Source organism: Rhinopithecus roxellana, chromosome 2, assembly GCF_007565055.1.
Source record: "Rhinopithecus roxellana isolate Shanxi Qingling chromosome 2, ASM756505v1, whole genome shotgun sequence".
NCBI classification, from domain to species: domain Eukaryota; kingdom Metazoa; phylum Chordata; class Mammalia; order Primates; family Cercopithecidae; genus Rhinopithecus; species Rhinopithecus roxellana.
In genome coordinates, this window is record NC_044550.1 from 46991792 (window position 1) to 47009737 (window position 17946).

The 17946-nt window shown below is 40.0% G+C and overlaps 1 protein-coding gene across 6 annotated transcripts in view; it reads left to right on the forward strand.

Annotated features, from left to right (window-relative positions):
* ABCG2 (ATP binding cassette subfamily G member 2 (Junior blood group)) overlaps nt 1-17946 on the forward strand; it is a 140558-nt gene that overhangs the window by 113303 nt on the left and 9309 nt on the right. For all 6 annotated transcript variants that reach the window (XM_030918643.1, XM_030918648.1, XM_030918645.1 and 3 more), the window contains 5 exons: nt 537-688; nt 3471-3572; nt 4986-5236; nt 11382-11464; nt 17309-17398. In XM_030918643.1, the coding sequence (XP_030774503.1) occupies nt 537-688; nt 3471-3572; nt 4986-5236; nt 11382-11464; nt 17309-17398 (678 nt within the window). The remainder of the gene's footprint in view (nt 1-536; nt 689-3470; nt 3573-4985; nt 5237-11381; nt 11465-17308; nt 17399-17946) is intronic.

Here is a 17946-nt window from a genome sequence, read left to right on the forward strand (position 1 = left end):
TGAAATGAAGTTATCTCTAAAGTATTTAGCAAAGACATAGTAAGTACTCAGTTATGTTAATTGCATTATTAGGGCAGAAGAGTGAAAACTAATTTTTAAAGAGCCAGAAGACCTAAATGATAAGTCAGAATGAGATATATGACCGTTTTAATATGTAGTCCATGGTTAGTTCTCAAATCTTGAAAATACTTGCAGATTACCTGGGTTGCTTCTTAAAATGCAGATTCCCTAGACCTACTCTCAGAGATTCTAATTCAATGTTTGGGAAGACTGTCCTAGAATCTGCATTTTTAATAACCATTCTAGTTGATTCTAGATTGTCAATGCAACATACTTTGAAAATTCCTATTCTGTTTTAACAAAAGCTTTGAATTTAGGTTTCCTAACTATAGGTAAATAATATGAGAAGAAAAGTTAGTAAGACAAAGTCAAGTTGAACTAGAAGCAAACAATCTAAAGGCAAGAATGGAGTATGTTACCAAGAAGTACAAGTTTCAGATATTTAATGACTCATTATTGTCTCACTTTTAACCTAGGATGTCTAAGCAGGGACGAACAATCATCTTCTCCATTCATCAGCCTCGATATTCCATCTTCAAGTTGTTTGATAGCCTCACCTTATTGGCCTCAGGAAGACTTATGTTCCATGGGCCTGCTCAGGAGGCCTTGGGATACTTTGAATCAGCTGGTATGGTTGACTTTTTAATGCTGTAAAACCCTTCATTAATAGAATCCTGAAGGAGAGCAAAGCGGGTGTGCAGGAGTGCTGTTTGGTCTTTGGGTAGACATACCATGAGAATCCATCACTTCAAAATATATTTGTTCCATTTGGTGCTAGTATTTTTCTTCATTGTGCACCACAGCTTGTTATTGAGGTATCTTTCTTGTCCTATTTGAATGTGCATGCGTGTATGAGTATTTCTGCTGGGCCTATATTCTGCTTCCTAGTTATAGTGACCATTTCTTAAAAGCTCAGTAATTAATATGTTGGCCTTATAGCCAGTTATTCTGTCACTTGAACATTTTTGGAAAGGCCTAATATGGTTGTCTTCTTGACCATATAACAGATGAGGCCTTATAATTTTTTCCCCTTGCACATGATGTTGGTCTGCCTTGATGAGCACTCATGGAGATGCTACTTAATTGTATTTATTTTTATTTTTATTATTTTTTTTTGAGATGGAATCTCGCACTGTCACCCAGGCTGGAGTGCAATGATGTGATCTTGGCTCACTGCAAGCTCCGCCTCCTGGGTTCACGCCATTCTCCTGCCTCAGCCTCCTGAGTAGCTGGGACTACAGGCGCCTGCCACCACGCCGGGCTCATTGTTTTGTATTTTTTTAGTAGAGACGGAGTTTCACCATGTTAGCCAGGATGGTCTTGATCTCCTGACCTTCTGATCCGCCGCCTGGGCTGCCCAACGTGCTAGGATTATAGGTGTGAGCCACTGCACCCAGCCAATTTTGTTTTTTAGGGTTTGTTTGTTTTTTTCTTTTGAGATGGGATCTCACTCTGTCACCCAGGCTGGAGTACAGTGGCACAATCTTGACTCACTCCTTGAGCCTCAACCCCCCGGGCTCAAGCCATCCTCCCACCTCAGCCGCCCAAGCAGCTGGGACTATAGGCACATGCCACCATAGCTAGCTAATTTTTGTATTTTTTGTAGAGTCGGGGTCTTGCCATGTTGCCCAGGATGGTCTCAAACTCCTGAGCTAAAGCAATCTGCCATGGCCTCCCAAAGTGCTGGGATTACAGGTGTGAGCCACCATGCCCGGCAGACACTACTTAATTTTCTGGTAACTGTAGATTGCAACTTTAGCGCTTGAGTGGGTATCGGTCAATACAGTGGTTAGTCCTAAACCTGACTTAGATGGACCAAAATTTCTAACAATCTTGGACTGCATGATTCTTTTTATTTTAAATTGAAATGTGTGATTTTTAAAATTTTAGATAGAAATATGCGAGTTTTTTTAATGGCTTGTGTGGTCTGCCTCATTTTAGAGATATTTGGATATGATTATAAATGATTCCCTATGATCCTAAATATAATTTTAGATATTCATTGGCCATGTTTCTTAGTTTTTAAAAAAGGGGATTAGCTAAGAGTCAGATTTCAGGCCACACTGAGTTCAGATGATCTCATTATCTGAAGCTGAACGGTTCAGGTGTGCTGTGCTGGCCATGTTCTATCGAGAATACTGCTCAGGGGATTTGTTCTCTATTTGGAATTATAGCAGCACAGCAGTTGATTTGGATTTTGGAATTAATTAATTAATTTACTTTTGAGACAAGGTCTCACTCTGTCGCCCAGGCTGGAGTGCAGTGGTGCTTTCTGAGCTCACTGCAACTTCCGCCTCCCAGGTTCAAGCGATTCTTGTGCCTCAGCCTCCCTAGTAGCTGAGATTATTGTCATAAGCCAACACACCTGGCTAATTTTTGTGTTTTTAGTATAAATGGGGTTTTGCCATGTTGGCTATGTTGGTCTCAAACTCCTGGGCTCAAGTGATTTGCCGGTCTCGGCCTCCCAAAGTGCTGGGATTGCAGATGTGAGCCACTGCACCTGGCCCTGGACCTCTGAATTTAGTATGTGGGGAAGCAGTCATTGCTGATGTGGGTTCCATCATTCTGGCATTCCCTAGGTGAACTCAGAGAGCAAAACACACCTGGGCTTTTGGTATTTTTTTCTTGGGTCTATATTTAGATTTTTGAGGAAGTACTGTTAAGCACCAGAGCATACTGATAGCTATTTCAGGTCTCATGAATTACGATAGGTAAGGACCAAGCACTAATGCAAAATGCCCTGCAAATCCAAGGTTGGCTTGGAGTGTTTTCTTCTTTTCCTTTTCCTTTTCCTTTTTTTTTTTCTTTTCTTTTCTTTTCCTTTCTTTTCTTTTCTTCTTTTCTTTTCCTTTCCTTTCCTTTTCTTTTGTTTTTCAGCCTGGAGACAAAGAATTGCTGAAATATTGTGTGATAGGCTGGGCACAGTGGCTCATGCCTGTAATCCCAGCACTTATGGGTGGATCACTTGAGGCCAGGAGTTAGAGACCAGCCTCGAACTGGTCGAACATGGTGAAACCCTGTCTCTACTGAAAGTACAAAAATTAGTTGGATGCGGTCGTGCACGCTTCTAATCCCACCTACTTGGGAGGCTGAGGCAGGAGAATCACTTGAACTCGGGAGGCAGAGGTTTCAGTGAACCAAGATCCCCTACCACATTCCAGCCTGGGTGACAGAGGGAGACCCTGTCTCAAAAAAAAAAAAAAAGAAACCAAATATATATATATATATAGTGTGATTGAATATATAAAAAGAAAGGGTAAAATTAGTGGGGGAAGAAGAGAGAAAGAAAGTTAGGGAGAAGTCGTTAGATTCTGTCTTCTCTAGCCTCACCTCCCTTGCCCTCTGAAAGTGACTTCTCTTTATTTTCCATGACCATCATGTTTGTGTTTTTGGGCTGCCTTCTTTCATAGGTTATCACTGTGAGGCCTATAATAACCCTGCGGACTTCTTCTTGGACATCATTAATGGAGATTCCACTGCCGTGGCATTAAACAGAGAAGAAGACTTTAAAGGTATATGAATGTGTTACAGTCCCAGATTTTTGCCTAATTGAATTGGCTGAAATTTAACAATGTGGTGGCTAATTAAAATGTGACTTCGTGAATTTCTGTTAATGCAGTCTTCTGATCCCAGTCAACACAAACATTTTGTTGTCTGTGAGTGCTGCTGGTGTTTTTGATTTAATTTATAAATGAGAATTTATATGGTATTGTCAGTTCCAAGAGGAGTTAACATTTTTTAAAATGCTCACTGTTTGTATAGGGTTTTTAAAATAAACTTGGCAATGTATGCATTTGCATATAGTAGGAAGCAACAACCAGATTTTTTTTTTTTTTTTTTTTTTTTTTGAGACGGAATCTAGCTCTTGTCACCAAGGCTGGAGTGCAATGGTGCTATCTCGGCTCACTGCACCCTCTGCCTCCTGGGTTCAAGCCATTCTCCTGCTTCAGCTTCCCGAGCAACTAGAATTACAGGCCTGTGCCACCACACCCAGCTAATTTTTGTATATTTAGTAGAGGTGGAGTTTCACGCTGTTGGTCAGGCTCGTTTCGAACTCCTGACCTCAAGTGATCCTCCCACCTTGGCCTCCCAAAGTGTTGGGATTACAGAAGTGAGCCACCACCCCCAGCCATGACCAGAGTTTTATATTAAGAATTAGAACTCTATGGTAAGAAGTCTGTTTTAAAAGAATTAAGGTCAAATAGGAAAACATCAGTGGGTTTGCTATATTCATAAGACTATGGCAGGAGACAGCCTAGTTCTCTGTACTTTTCTTTTTATTTCTTTTTCTCTTTTTAAATATATATTTTAATTTATTACTTACTTTATTTATTTTTATAGAGACAGGGTCTCGTTTCATTGCTCAGGCTGGTGTTGAATTCCTGGCCTCGCATGATCCTCCTCCCTCTGCCTTGCAAAATACTGGGATTACAGGAGTGAGCCACTGTGCCTGACCTGTTATACTTTTCTAATGACAGAGCTCATAATTTTTTATTTCTATTTTTCCTTTTTTTGAGATGGAGTCTTGCTGTCTCACACAGGCTGGAGTGCAGTAGTGTGATCTCAGCTCACTGCAACCTCCACCTCCCGAGTTCAAGCAATTCTCTTGCCTCAGCCTCCTGAGTAGCTGGGATTACAGGCACGCACCACCACACCAGGCTAATTTTTTTTTGTATTTTTAGTAGAGATGGGGTTTCCCCATATTGGTTAGGCTGGTCTCGAACTCCTGACCTTGTGATCCACCCACCTCAGCCTCCTAAAGTGCTGAGATTACAGGCATGATCCACTGTGCCTGGCCTATTTTTTCTTTCTAAAGCTTTAGAATGAAGGTGTTAGGGAAGAATCCAAGAAAGCGGTCACAGAAAAAATGGGCTAAATTAGTTGTTATTTTGTTCATGTTTCCTTTTTATCCACTGATTGCAAAGCCACGGAGATCATAGAGCCTTCCAAGCAGGATAAGCCACTCATAGAAAAATTAGCCGAGATTTATGTCAACTCCTCCTTCTACAAAGAGACAAAAGCTGAATTACATCAACTTTCCGGGGGTGAGAAGAAGAAGAAGATCACAGTCTTCAAGGAGATCAGCTACACCACCTCCTTCTGTCATCAGCTCAGATGGGTTTCCAAGCGTTCATTCAAAAACTTGCTGGGTAATCCCCAGGCCTCTATAGCTCAGGTAACCAGCAGATTCTTTTGAAATACTCAAATGGGAACAATGTGGTTCTGTTATCATCTGCTTCAGGATATGTTCATCTTCTACCCACCCTTCCAGTTATTTGTTATCTTCACTCCACCTGGGATATAGAACCAGTCAGCAGAACAAATAAAGGACAATTAAGTTTTACGTTTGGAAAGCTTCTGTTTTTTTGAGACAGAGTCTCACTCTGTTGCCCAGGCTGGAGTGCAGTGGCATGAACTCAGCTCACTGCAGCCCTGACCTCCCTGGGCTCAAGTGATCCTCACACCTCAGCCTCCTGAACAGCTGGGACTACAGGCACATCACACCACATCCAGCTAATTTTTGTGTTTTGTGTAGAGAAGGGGTTTCGCTGTGTTGCCTAGGCTGGTCTTGAACTCATGGGTTCAAGTGATTCTTCTGTCTCAGTCTCCCACAATTCTAGGATTATAGGTGTGAGCCACCATATCTGGCCAGCTTCTTTTTTTTTAGTGGTTTCTTAGACTACCCTAACTCAGAAGTTTTGTGATTTAGACAAGCTGTAATGAATAATCTGAGTAGAAATATGGTTTTTTTTTTTTTTTTGGGAAACTGTGAAAGAAATGTCAGCCATGTTTGGAGTTTTCCAGGTAGCTGTTCACTTTCGTTCACTGGTTCATTCAACATGTTCTTGTAGGGCCTGTGCTGTGCTTTAGGGATGTGAATCCAGTAGTGAACAAAATGGGCAAAAATAAAACTCTGCTCATGGAGCTAATTTTCTGAGGAAGACAGGTGTGATAAATAATAAATAAATTAAATACATAGCATGTTAGATGGTAGAAGGAACTATGGGGAAACTTTAAGCAGAGAAGGGGTGGAGAAAGGGGAGGAAGAGAGAGAAGTAGGGAGAAGAAGGTTAATTTGCAGTTGGAATCAGGTGATCAGGGAAACCTTCACCTACTGTCACTGAATACACCTGAAGGGAGTATGTGCTGGCCACTCCAAGAGCCTGTGTGCAAAGTGCTATTCCTTATCATTGACCTTCCTTAGACAGTTTACAGATCATACAAACATAGTAAGCACATTTGAGTTCACAGAACAAGGCTATTCATTGTTAGATTAACTTTCTGTTAATCAAAATGAGATAATGTTTCTTTATTCTTTGGTTGGCTCTAGTGATAGTTGGTGATTATTACTCCTTATGGTTTTTGTCATTCTTTTCTTTAAACATTTTTTTTGTTTTGTTTTTAGAGACTGAGTCTCACTCTGTCACTCATGCTGGAGTGCAGTGGTGCAATCATAGCTCACTGCAACCCCAAACTCTTGGCTCAAGCGATCCTCACACTTCAGCCTCCCGAGTAGCTGGGACTACAAGTGTACACAACACCTGGCTGATGTTTTGATTTTTTGTAGAAACAGGGTCTCACTATGTTGTCCTGGTCTGGATCTCCTGGGCTCAAGTGATCCTCCTGCCTTGGCCTCCCAAAGAGCTGGAATCACAGGTGTGAGCCACCATGCCTGGCCTTTTCTGTTATTCTTAACCCCTCTGTCACCCAAAACATAAGTACTCCCAATTTATTGGTCTAGTCTTCAAAGAAGTCAATTTAGCTGGTTAATTTGGGGCTGTTATTTTTATGAACAATATTGAGTTTCTGTTGAGTACTAAAAGATGGCACGTTGTTGGCTATAGTAAAATATTACTGATGTTTAAACTTGTGCATCATAATTTCCATACCTAAGTATATATATAAATATATCTAAGAGCTTGTATCCCTAGTTGAGTGATACTGCTAATTATGTGTGTGTGTGTATATATATGTGTGTGTATATATATTATGTGTGTATATACATATTATATATGTATATATGTATAGCCACATATATGTATGTATAGCCATACTGCTAATTAAGTGTATATATAAATATATCTAAGAGCTTGTATCCCTAGTTGAGCCATACTGCTAATTGCTCCAAATGTTTTTAGTACTTATAATTTGGTGTTTCTGTCAGAACATTGGGACTTTTACATACTATCAATTGAGGGTAAAATTTTATTCTTTGAGCATAGATTTGATATCATTTGGAAATCAGTCTGGTAGAATCAACCTGGGTTACTTATTGTCAACGGTGAAATGATGTAATGAATTGCTCTTTTGGTGTGATGTATGCGTTAGATTTTGCTTACTTGGAAAATAACTTGAACTAGCTTGCTTCAAAATGTGGTTTATAAATGTCTTGTCTAAATCACCTATGTGGTAATTCTGGAGAGGGCATAATTGGAACATAGCTGTTTTTCACACACTGAGATTCTGCGTGTTTTGATACTGGGCTTCCTTCCAGTGCTAACACCTGGCCTAGTGCCTCCAGGTTTAGCTTCCCTGCCTCATCAGTGGACTCACTTTCACAAAAGGAATTCCAGCCACGTTCAGAGTAGTGGCAGTCTCTTAGATTAAGAATAGAACCTTGGATCTCCCTAAACATCTGTTTAGCAGGACAAGTTTTGTTTAGATTTGTGAAAAACTGGAATATTATCTTAGGGCAGGAGTAGGCAAACTTTTTTATTTTTATTTTGTAAAGGACCAGGTAGTAAAATATTTTAGGCTTTGAAGACCAAGTGGTCTTTGTCTCTTTGTCTCAGGTAGTCAGCTCTGCCGTTTTAGTGTGAAAGCAGCCATAGCTAATAACGTAAATAAACAAATATGGCAGTATTCCAATAATAAATGAAAGGCTGGCTAGGTGCAGGGGTTCATGTCTATAATCCCAGCACTTTGGGAGACCAAGGCAGAAGGATGCTTGAGGCCAAGAGTGTGAGAACAGCCTGGGCAATAAAACAAGACCCTATCTTTTTTTCTTTTTTTTTTTTGAGAGAGAGTCATGCTCTGTTGCCCAGACTGGAGTGCAGTGGTGTGGTGTTGGCTCACTGTAACCTCCGCCTCCTGGGTTCAAGCAATTCTCCTGCCTCAGCCTTCTGAGTAGCTGGGACTACAAGCACCTGCCAACCATGCCAAGCTAATTTTTTTATTTTTAGTAGAGACAGGATTACACCATGTTGGCCAGGCTGGCTTCGAACTCCTGACCTCAGGTGAGTCCACCCACTTCAGCCTCCCACAGTGCTGGGATTACAGGTATGAGTCCAACCAAGACCGTGTCCAACCAAGACCTCTTTTTAAAAAAAAAAAAAGGCAACTTTCATTTTATTCCAATAAAAGATTATACATGGGCACTGAAATTTGAATTTCATGTAAATTTTATATTGTGCGAAATAGTATTCTTTTTGACTTTTTATTCAATGATTAGTAAAATGAGCTAGGTGTGGTGGTGCATGTCTGTAGACCTAGCTACTCAAAAGGCTGAGGTGGAAGGATTGCTTGAGACCAGAAGTTTTGAGGCTTCAGTGAGCTATGTCAGTGAGCTATGATTACACCACTGCACTCCAGCCTGAGTGACAGAGTGAGACCTTGTCTCTAAAAAATAATAAAAAATAAAGTAAAAAACCATTCTTAGCTCATGGGTGAACAAAGATAGGTGGCTGGCCCTATTTGATCTGTGGGCTATAGCTTAATGATTCCTGATTTAGGGTTTATAATTTTGTATGTTTTAATTCTGAGTTCTTGAAAATTGAGTTGTTAAAATGTTTTATGACTCTCTGCTGATAAATCTTGTATCTGTTGCTTTACAGCTGCACTTTGGCTTGAACTAGTTATTTCTTTATATGATTCAAATTTGGCCTCTGATAATGTGGCTACCAAAGGTTGTATTTGGAAAATCTTAGAATGAATGCATTATCTGTATGAGAAGATTTCATGTTCATTTAAGGTGCAGAGTGTTTTCTGAACAGCTCAACTTGGAAGCAGATGGGGTCTGTGCACTCCTTTGTGCATTGTTTAGTTTGCGTGTTTGTTTTCCTTTCTTTAATGCCAGAAAGAATAACACGGACACACCTTATAAAAGCATGCCAAGGTTACGGGATTGATTATTTTGTCAATATGTTTGAAAGCTGACTTTGAAAACATTTTTAGAACTTTGAAGCTGTTAGGAAACATCTTAATCATAATACTCAGTGTTAGTATAACAAGTTTGAATGAAAACTTGACAAAGCATGTGGAATGTTTAGTTTGAAAAGTCTGGGTTGGGCATGGTGGCTCATGCATGTAATCCCAGCGCTTTGGGAGGCCAAGGTGGGCGGATCATGAGGTCAGGAGTTCGAGACCAGCCTGGCCAACATAGTGAAACCCCATTTCTACTAAACGTACAAAAAATTAGCCGGGCTTGGTGGGTGGCACATGTAATCCCATTTGCTGGGGAGGCTGAGGCAGGAGATTCGCTTGAACCCTGGAGGTGGAGGTTGTAGTGAGCCAAGATTGTGCCACTGCACTCCAGCTGGGGCAACAGTGCAATACTCCATCTCAAAAAAAAAAAAAAAAAAAAAAAAAATCCTGAATTGAATGTTCTTGACAGTTTTACTATGTGAAAATATAGACTCTTGTATGCACATGCATGAATGCATGTGGATACAGTCATCTGCATTTATTTTGGAAGCTTGGTCTGTTGAAGTATATTCTGAGGGTAATGAAAATATGCCAGCATAATGGATTTCCCCCCAAAATTTCTAAGTGAATTTTAAAAGATATCTCATAAGCAGAAACATTGAAATAATGTTCTTTCCATGCTAGGTTATTCACAAACTAGTTATCACAGATCATGGTACTGTTTTTGCAGTTTGGTGTGCTTCATGCCAAAAGTGTCCTTGATCAGTTACTTTCAATCTTAATACCACTAGACTGTTGGAGTATTGAGATTTCGTTTTTTTAACTTTGATGATTCCAAGATATGGTAGGATATTTTGTCTTCTTTAGATTACCACTCCTTTTTTAAAATTTTTATTTATTTATCAATTTATTTTTTGAGACAGTCTCACTCTGTCACCCAGGCTGGAGTGCAGTGGTACGATCTCGGCTCACTGCAACCTCCACCTCTAGGATTCAAGTGATTCTTGTGCCTCAGCCTCCTGAGTAGCTGGGACTACAGGCGTACACCACCATGCCTGGCTAATTTTTTTGTGTGTGTTTTTTTTAGTAGAGACAGAGTCTCACCATGTTGCCCAGGCTGGTCTCAAACTCCTGAGCTCAGGCAATCTGCCCCATCGGCCTCCCAAAGTGCTGGGATTACAGGCATGAGCCACCATGCCCAGCCCATTTCTTGTTTTTTAATATTTAACTCATGAGTAAATATAAGTAGGATTTTCTCAAATAAATTATTTCATAACATAACCCTTAACCCTTTGCTTATTGAAGTGTCCTTAAGAGATGCTGTGTCCTAGAAACAAGAGTGATGTTTGTCCAATCTCCTTAGGAGCTATAGAAATCTACTGAGTGGTGAAGAATGGTGACAACGGCAGAGAATTGGCAGCTTAGGTCTGCAGCATTGGCTATAGGCCTCACTGGCTGAAGCGATGAGGAAGCAGTGACAGGAGATGGGTAGTGGAAGCATGCGGAGTGTGTACAGAGAAAGCTGGCCGAATGCTTTGGTGACAGTGACAATGCACTTTTCCAGTGCAGGCATGGACTCCCTAGAGGTTGGATAGGCGGGCTCCATCTCACCCCTCTTCCCTCACTGTGCAAAATTCCATTGTTAGAATTTTTTTAATGTGTGCTTCAAAATTTTTATTTATTTTTAATGTTAAGAATAAAGATATCCTGTTTTCACTTTAACCTCTTGAAATACAAAATGACTCATATTCATTGGCACAAAGGTTGAGAGTTCAGTTCAGGGTCAAAACTCTTAGGCACCTGGACTTTACTTTGCCAAGTCTTGCATTGCTCTGCTACCCTGTGTGGTATTCACAAGGTCAGTAACCTGAAGCAGACCCTGAACTGACTGCCGGGTGGTACAATGGGAGGAAGAGCTGTTCCAGTAGTGTGCTTTGTGTCCTACCAGTCTCCCCAAACCACAGATAACTTAATTTTTAACTTAGGAAGCAGTCTAAATAATGTATGCTGTTTTATTTTCTCCCAGGGACATTGGTCAAGCCATTGAGTGTTTATCTTAATGGCGAGATCTGATTATGTAACCATATATATTATACTAATAAATTGTGTGTATAAGTTTTTATCTCTAACTGAAACTCTTTCCTTTTTTTTTTTTTTGCATTTTTCTTTTTGAAAAGATCATTGTCACAGTCATACTGGGACTGGTTATAGGTGCCATTTACTTTGGGCTAGAAAATGATTCTACTGGAATTCAGAACAGGTAAGTAAATGTTTGGATTTTGATTTTAAGAAAGTGCTGTTACTTTTTTCAATCTTATGAAAATCCATTAAGAATTTGAATTTAAGACAAGTATAGTGTAAATGTCATTCTTTTATTGAGGGTAGGATGAGTCAGTTTATTTTTGAGACAGAGTCATGCTCTGTTGCCCAGGCTGGAGTACAGTGGCAGGATCTCAGCCCAGTGCAATCTCCACCTCTCGGGTTCAAGCAATTCTCCTGCCTCAGCCTCCCAAGTAGCTGGGACTACAGGCACCCACCACCATGCCCAGCTAATTTTTGTATTTTTAGTAGAGATGGCGTTGCACCATGTTGGCCAGGTTGGCTTTGAACTCCTGACCTCAGGTGGGTCCGCCCACCTTGACTTCCCAAAGTGCTGGAATTACAGGCGTGAGCCACTCCACCTGGCCCAATTATTTTTAAATATACCATTCAGTGGCATTAAGTACATTTACATTGTTGTGCAACTATCACCACCATCCAGCTCTAGAATTCATTTCATCTTCTCAAATGGAATATCTGTACCCATTAAGCAATAACTTCCCATCTCACATCTGCCTCTCCTAACCCCTGGCAGTCATCATTCTACTTTCTGTCTCTGAACCTGACTACTCTAAGACCCTCATATAAGTGGAATCATACAGTGGATATTCATTGGTAACTGGCTTATTTCCTTTAGCTTATTGTCTTTATGGCTCATTCATGTGGCATGTGTCAGATTTCTTTCCTTTGTAAGGTTGAATAATATTCCATTGTATGTGCATAGCACATTTTGTTTTTCCATTCATCTATTGATGGAAACTTGGGTTGCTTTCACCTTTTGGCTGTTGCAAACAGTGCTCCCTAGGTCCACAGAGATCTCTTTCAGCCAGGTGTGGTGGCATGTGTCTGTAGTCCCAGCTACTTGGGAGACTGAGGTGGGAGGATTGCTTGAGTCCCGGAGTTCTAGGCTGCAGTGAGCCTATGATTGCACCACTGCAGTCCAGCCTGGGGTGACAGAGTTTGACCCTGTCTCTTAAAAAAACAAACAAAAAACCCCCCCAAAACTATTTTAGTTCCTGCTTTCAGTTATTCAGATATATACCCAGAATTAGAATTTCTGGGTCATATAATCATTCTGTTAATTTTTCTGAGGAACTACTGTACTGTCTTCCACAGTGGCCATACCATTTTACATTCTTACCAGCAGTGCACAAGTGTTCCAGTCTCTCTATGTCCTTACCAACACTTTTCTTTTTCTCCCTTTTAAACAGTAGAGACCCACTGGATCTTCGGAGAAATGTCTATTCAAGTCCTTTGCCCATTTTAAAATGGAATTGTTTGGTTTTTTTTTTTTTGTTGTCGAAGGAGTGCTTTATATTTTTGAGGAGATATTAATCCCTTTTCAGATACATGATTTGCAGATATTTTTCCCCACTCCCTGGGTTGTCTTTTCAGTGTTGACAGTGTCCTTTGATGCATAAACGTTTTTAATTTTGATGTAGTCCAGTTGATCTGTTTCTTCTTTTGTTGCCTGTGAACTAATATCTGTCACTTTTTTAATATATGTGTTTGACTTAGGGGTATGGTGGGGGTGGGACTCAGCTTTTCCTGTTATATGGTTAGCACTTTTGTTAGTGTTGTGATCCTTATCTAGTTTCAGTCACAATGGGCCCTTTAAAACCTAATTTTATGAGGAGACTTTTTATTGATATGTTGTGTTCTGAACATAAGCACTTAGGAATTTTACAGCCCTCAGAGTTCTGGCTATTTCATGTATGGAGAACACTTATGGCAGATACTGTGCTCCGTAGTGCTTGCTGTCCATAGTCTCAGGTTACCACCCCGTGATTTAGAGGAGGTGGATGGTAGCATCCCCATTTTACTATTCTGATGTCTGGAAAAGGCTGATTGTTTTTTAAAGAATAAGCATAAAAGTTGATTCATCACTCAAGTAAAATAAATTCTTTTGTACGGAATCAGATAGTGTCACTCTACAATGAGACTATTATTAAAGAGCCGTTTACCAGAGTGATGTCATTGTTCATGCTTTTCCTCTCTCTGAGGCCTGAGGTATCTGGATTATTTCCAGACTTGCTAGTAGTTGATGATTTGTGTCCCATGTAGATGCCATTTCTTAACCCAGCACAGAATATATCACAGGATCTAAAGGCTGTGGGCCTTTTATATTGTGCAGGAGGAAGCATTTGGAAAGGACGTGGAGTATATGGAGTAACCTGGTCCTCAACTGGAACTTTAAAGAGGACTGAAAATCTGGCCATTAAAGCTCTTGGTAGAAAAATCCAGAGAAATAAAGAAGAACTTCAGGTGTTTCTTCAGATGTTTTCTGGAGAAATAAGGCATTCATCTTATTTTAATTTGTTTGTTTTTGAAACAGAATCTCACAATATTTCCCAGGCTGGTGTGCGGTAGTGCAGTCATAGCTCACTGCAGCTTTGAACTCCTGGACTCATAATTTGTATTTTTGACTTAAGCTTGCTATCATTTTTTTTTTCCCAAAGCTCTAGGGTACATGTGCAGGATATGCAGGTTTGTTACATAGGTAAATGTGTGCCATGGTGGTTTGCTACACCTATCAATCCATCACCTTGGTGTTAAGCCCAATATGCATTAGCTATTTTTCCTGATGTTCTTCCTCCCACTGCCTCCCATTGACCCCACTATCATTTTTTAAATAAGCATTTGGACTACGTTAAAGTGGCCTGTGTGTATGATTTAATCCCTCCTGGGATGATTAATGATTTATTGATTAGGAAAAAATGTTTCAGCATCATCTCTGGAAACAGGTTCTCAAAGTTTTGTTCAGGGGTGAATATTAGTACTTCATAATTTAAAACTGCTTGGAGTCCAGTGGTTTAGTTCTCTTCTTTGGGGATGAATTCTCTGAGAGAGGAAAGCACTCTCTGCTCTTTCTCTAACCTGTGTAACTGAGAAACTGGGTTTTAATCATATGTAGAGTATGAGCATCTTTGAATTAATAGCTACCTCTGGAATAACTGCTTTACAGAGTTGTGGTGATAGCTAAACAAATCAGTGTATATTAAGGGAAAAGGTATACTTTAAAAATAGTATTTGGATCCAGTCATCTCACTTCTAGATATTTACCCCAAAGATGTGAAAGCAGTTTGTCGAAGAAATTTCTGCACCCTCATATTTATTGCAGCATTGTTCACAATAGCCAAGATACGGAATCAGCCTAAGGGTTTGATTTGATAAAGAAAATGTGGTATATATACACAATGGAAAACAAAAGAAATTTTGTCATTTGCAATAACATGGATGGAACTGGAGAATATTAAGCCAAGTGAAATAAGCCAAATACAGAAAGCTAAGCACAGAAATGTCACATAATCTCATTTAATGTGGAATCTGAAACAATGGAACTGAAAGAGACAGTAGAATGGTGGTTACTAGAGGCTGGAGGGGTGTGGGGAATGGAGAGATGATGGTCAAAAGGTGCAAGACCTCAGTTACACAGGAGGAATAAGGATTTGTCTTTGGAGATACATTGCACAATGTGGTGAACACAGTAAATAATAACATAAATTTCAGAATGGCTAAAATTTAAGATACTTTTACCACAAAAAATAAATGTTTGAGGCGATGGATGTGTTAATTAGCTTGATTTAATTATTTCACACTTATGATTCATGAATCATATCACTTGGTACCCCACAAATATATACAACCATAATATGCCAATTTATAATTTAAAAATCAAAATAAAAAATATTCAGACCAATAAGTAGATATAACAGATATGGATTACTACCTTGAAAGAATTAGAATGAATTTCCTTAATAAGAAAAAACTGTGTTTAAAATAAATTTTCTTAGGATTTCGAAGGAATGTTTCCTTTGTCTACTTTTTCAGAATCATTATGAACATTACTGTACTGATAGATATAAGACAACAAATTGAATTGAATCTTTACTATATTCCATGTTCTGAAATTAGCTTTTTACTTGATATTAGGTTTGTGTGCAGAAAGTGAGATAACTGCATGTTTACCAGGCCTGGCTATTTTTCATTCATTTTAATTATATGTAAATACTTTTAAAACTGTTCTGTCTGGGCACTGTGGCTTACGCTTGTAACTGCAGTGCTTTGGGAGGCCGAGGTGGGAGGATTGCTTGAGGCCAGGAGTTCAACTCAGTTGCAGTGAGTTTATGATCATGCCACTATACTCTAGCCTGGGTGACCGAGGGCAACTCTGTCTCTAAAAATAAAACAAAAAAGACCCTAGCCTGTTCCCTTAGATCTTTGTTCTTTAGGTATCTATGGACTCTTTTTTTTTTTCTTTCAGTGTAATGTGTTGTTCACTTGGGTTTGCATTTTTAAAAATGTTCTCTTCCTTTTACGCCATTTAAATGATGTGTCACTTACCTCTTTTTCCGTTTCAACTCACACCCTCACTGTCAATTATATTGTTTTGTTATGGTGTTTCAGGGATGTTGGCATGCTTTCATAAAATTCATATTTGTATCAAAGTGTAGATTAACTTAGCATTTTCCTTTTTATTTATTTATTTATTTATTTTGAGACAGTGTCTCACTTTGTTGCCCAGGCTGGAGTGCAGTGGCGCAATCTCAGCTCACTGCAACCTCCACGTCCCAGGTTCAAGCAATTCCTGCCTCAGCCTCCTGAGTAGCTGGGACTACAGGCACCTGCCACCACGCCTGGCTAATTTTTGTATTTTTAGTAGAGACGGGGTTTCACCATGTTGGTTAGGCTGGTCTTGAACTCCTGACTTCATGATCCTCCTGCCTTAGCCTCCCAAAGTGCTGGGATTACAGGCGTGAGCCACCACACCTGGCCAACATTTTCCTTTTTAACTCTCAATTACTTCACTGAGAAACAAGCACTAGTAATGTTCCTTTTAATTACGATACACAAATTAGATGTTTCTTTATCAGTAAGTGTCACTTGGTTTCCTCTGAGCACTCTGGAAACCTCATAGAGGGCTGGCTGTCTTAGCATGTCAAGGATAATGTCACGGCCCTGCTGATGGTGGTGTGCTGCATGTAGATTATGCACAAAATAAGGGGTTGATTGAGGGTTCCCTTCACTATCTTTCATTTTGCTTCCACATGACTTACATTCTTTGTTCTACTTTAAAATCAAAGTGACTAATTGAATATCTTAATCTTTGCGGACTTTATTTAGCTTACCACTTCTCTGTTTGTACATTAGGAATGGTACTTGGCATTTTTGTTAGTTAAAATTATGTGTTGGCCTGGTTGCCATACCAAAATACCATAAAGCAGGCGGCTTAAACAATAGAAAGGTATTTTCTCTCAGTTCTAGTCTGAAAGTCTGAGATCAGGATGCCAGCATTGCTGGGTTCTGGTGAGCCCTCTTCCTGGCTTGCAGACCTGCCTTCTTGCTGTTCCTTGTGTGGCAGAGCTCTGGTGTCTCTTCCTATTAGGACGCTGTTCCCGTTTCACTCTCCCCACCTCCCTATCCTGGAACCTCATCTGAACCTAATTACTTTCCAAAGGACCCATCTTCAAATACCATCACATTGTGGGTTGGGGCTTCAACATATGAATTTTGGTCGGGGGAGACGCAATTCAGTCCACAACAATCCAAGACTGTGAATTTCAAAATGAGCTATAATATGTAGTCCCATGGGTACCACTGTGGAGACATGAGAGATGGCGAGTGGCTTGATGGGGTTCACGCTTCCCTGTTTTAACCAGGACAGTTTCCCTTTTTTCCTGCCTAACTTTATACATTGTCATTTGTGGAAAGAGTTTTGTGGGTAGAAAATCTATCTAAGAATGCTGAGTTGACTGTGGTGCTTTGGTTCCCCTTTTCATGGCAGAGCCGGGGTTCTCTTCTTCCTGACGACCAACCAGTGTTTCAGCAGCGTGTCGGCCGTGGAACTCTTTGTGGTAGAGAAAAAGCTCTTCATGTGAGTAGGTCTTTGTTCTGGGAACAGGGCTGTCCAGCCGCAGGGGCTGTTGGTTAGACTGATCACATCTGGAGTTGGGGGCCAAGGATGGGATCCTGAGGATTACCAATATTTTTTAAAATTTATTTTTAAATTGATGAATAAAAATTGTGTATATTGATCATGTGCAACATGATGTTTTGAAAATATGTATAGGGATTACCAATATTAATTGAGAAAAAGCAGCCAGGGATAGGGAAGAAAATCCTGAGCCTTTGGGACCTGATATCCAGAGAAAAGAGTTTTTCTAGATTTGAGTACAGTCAGAAAATCCAAATGTTGGAGAGAGCAAGCAATAAAGGGACTGTTTGTTTTTAGTAAATACTGATGACTTTCACAAGAAAAGTTTGAGGGGCTTGGTAGAGATTAAGCAGCAACTTGGAAGTGGGGAGATTAAGTTGACAAAGAGTGTGACCATGCTTAGCCCTCAGTGGACCAGGGAAGTGGCATGAGCCAGAAGGCATTCTTACAGTAAAGAGCAGCCTGGTTTAATTTCTTGTATTTCCCCC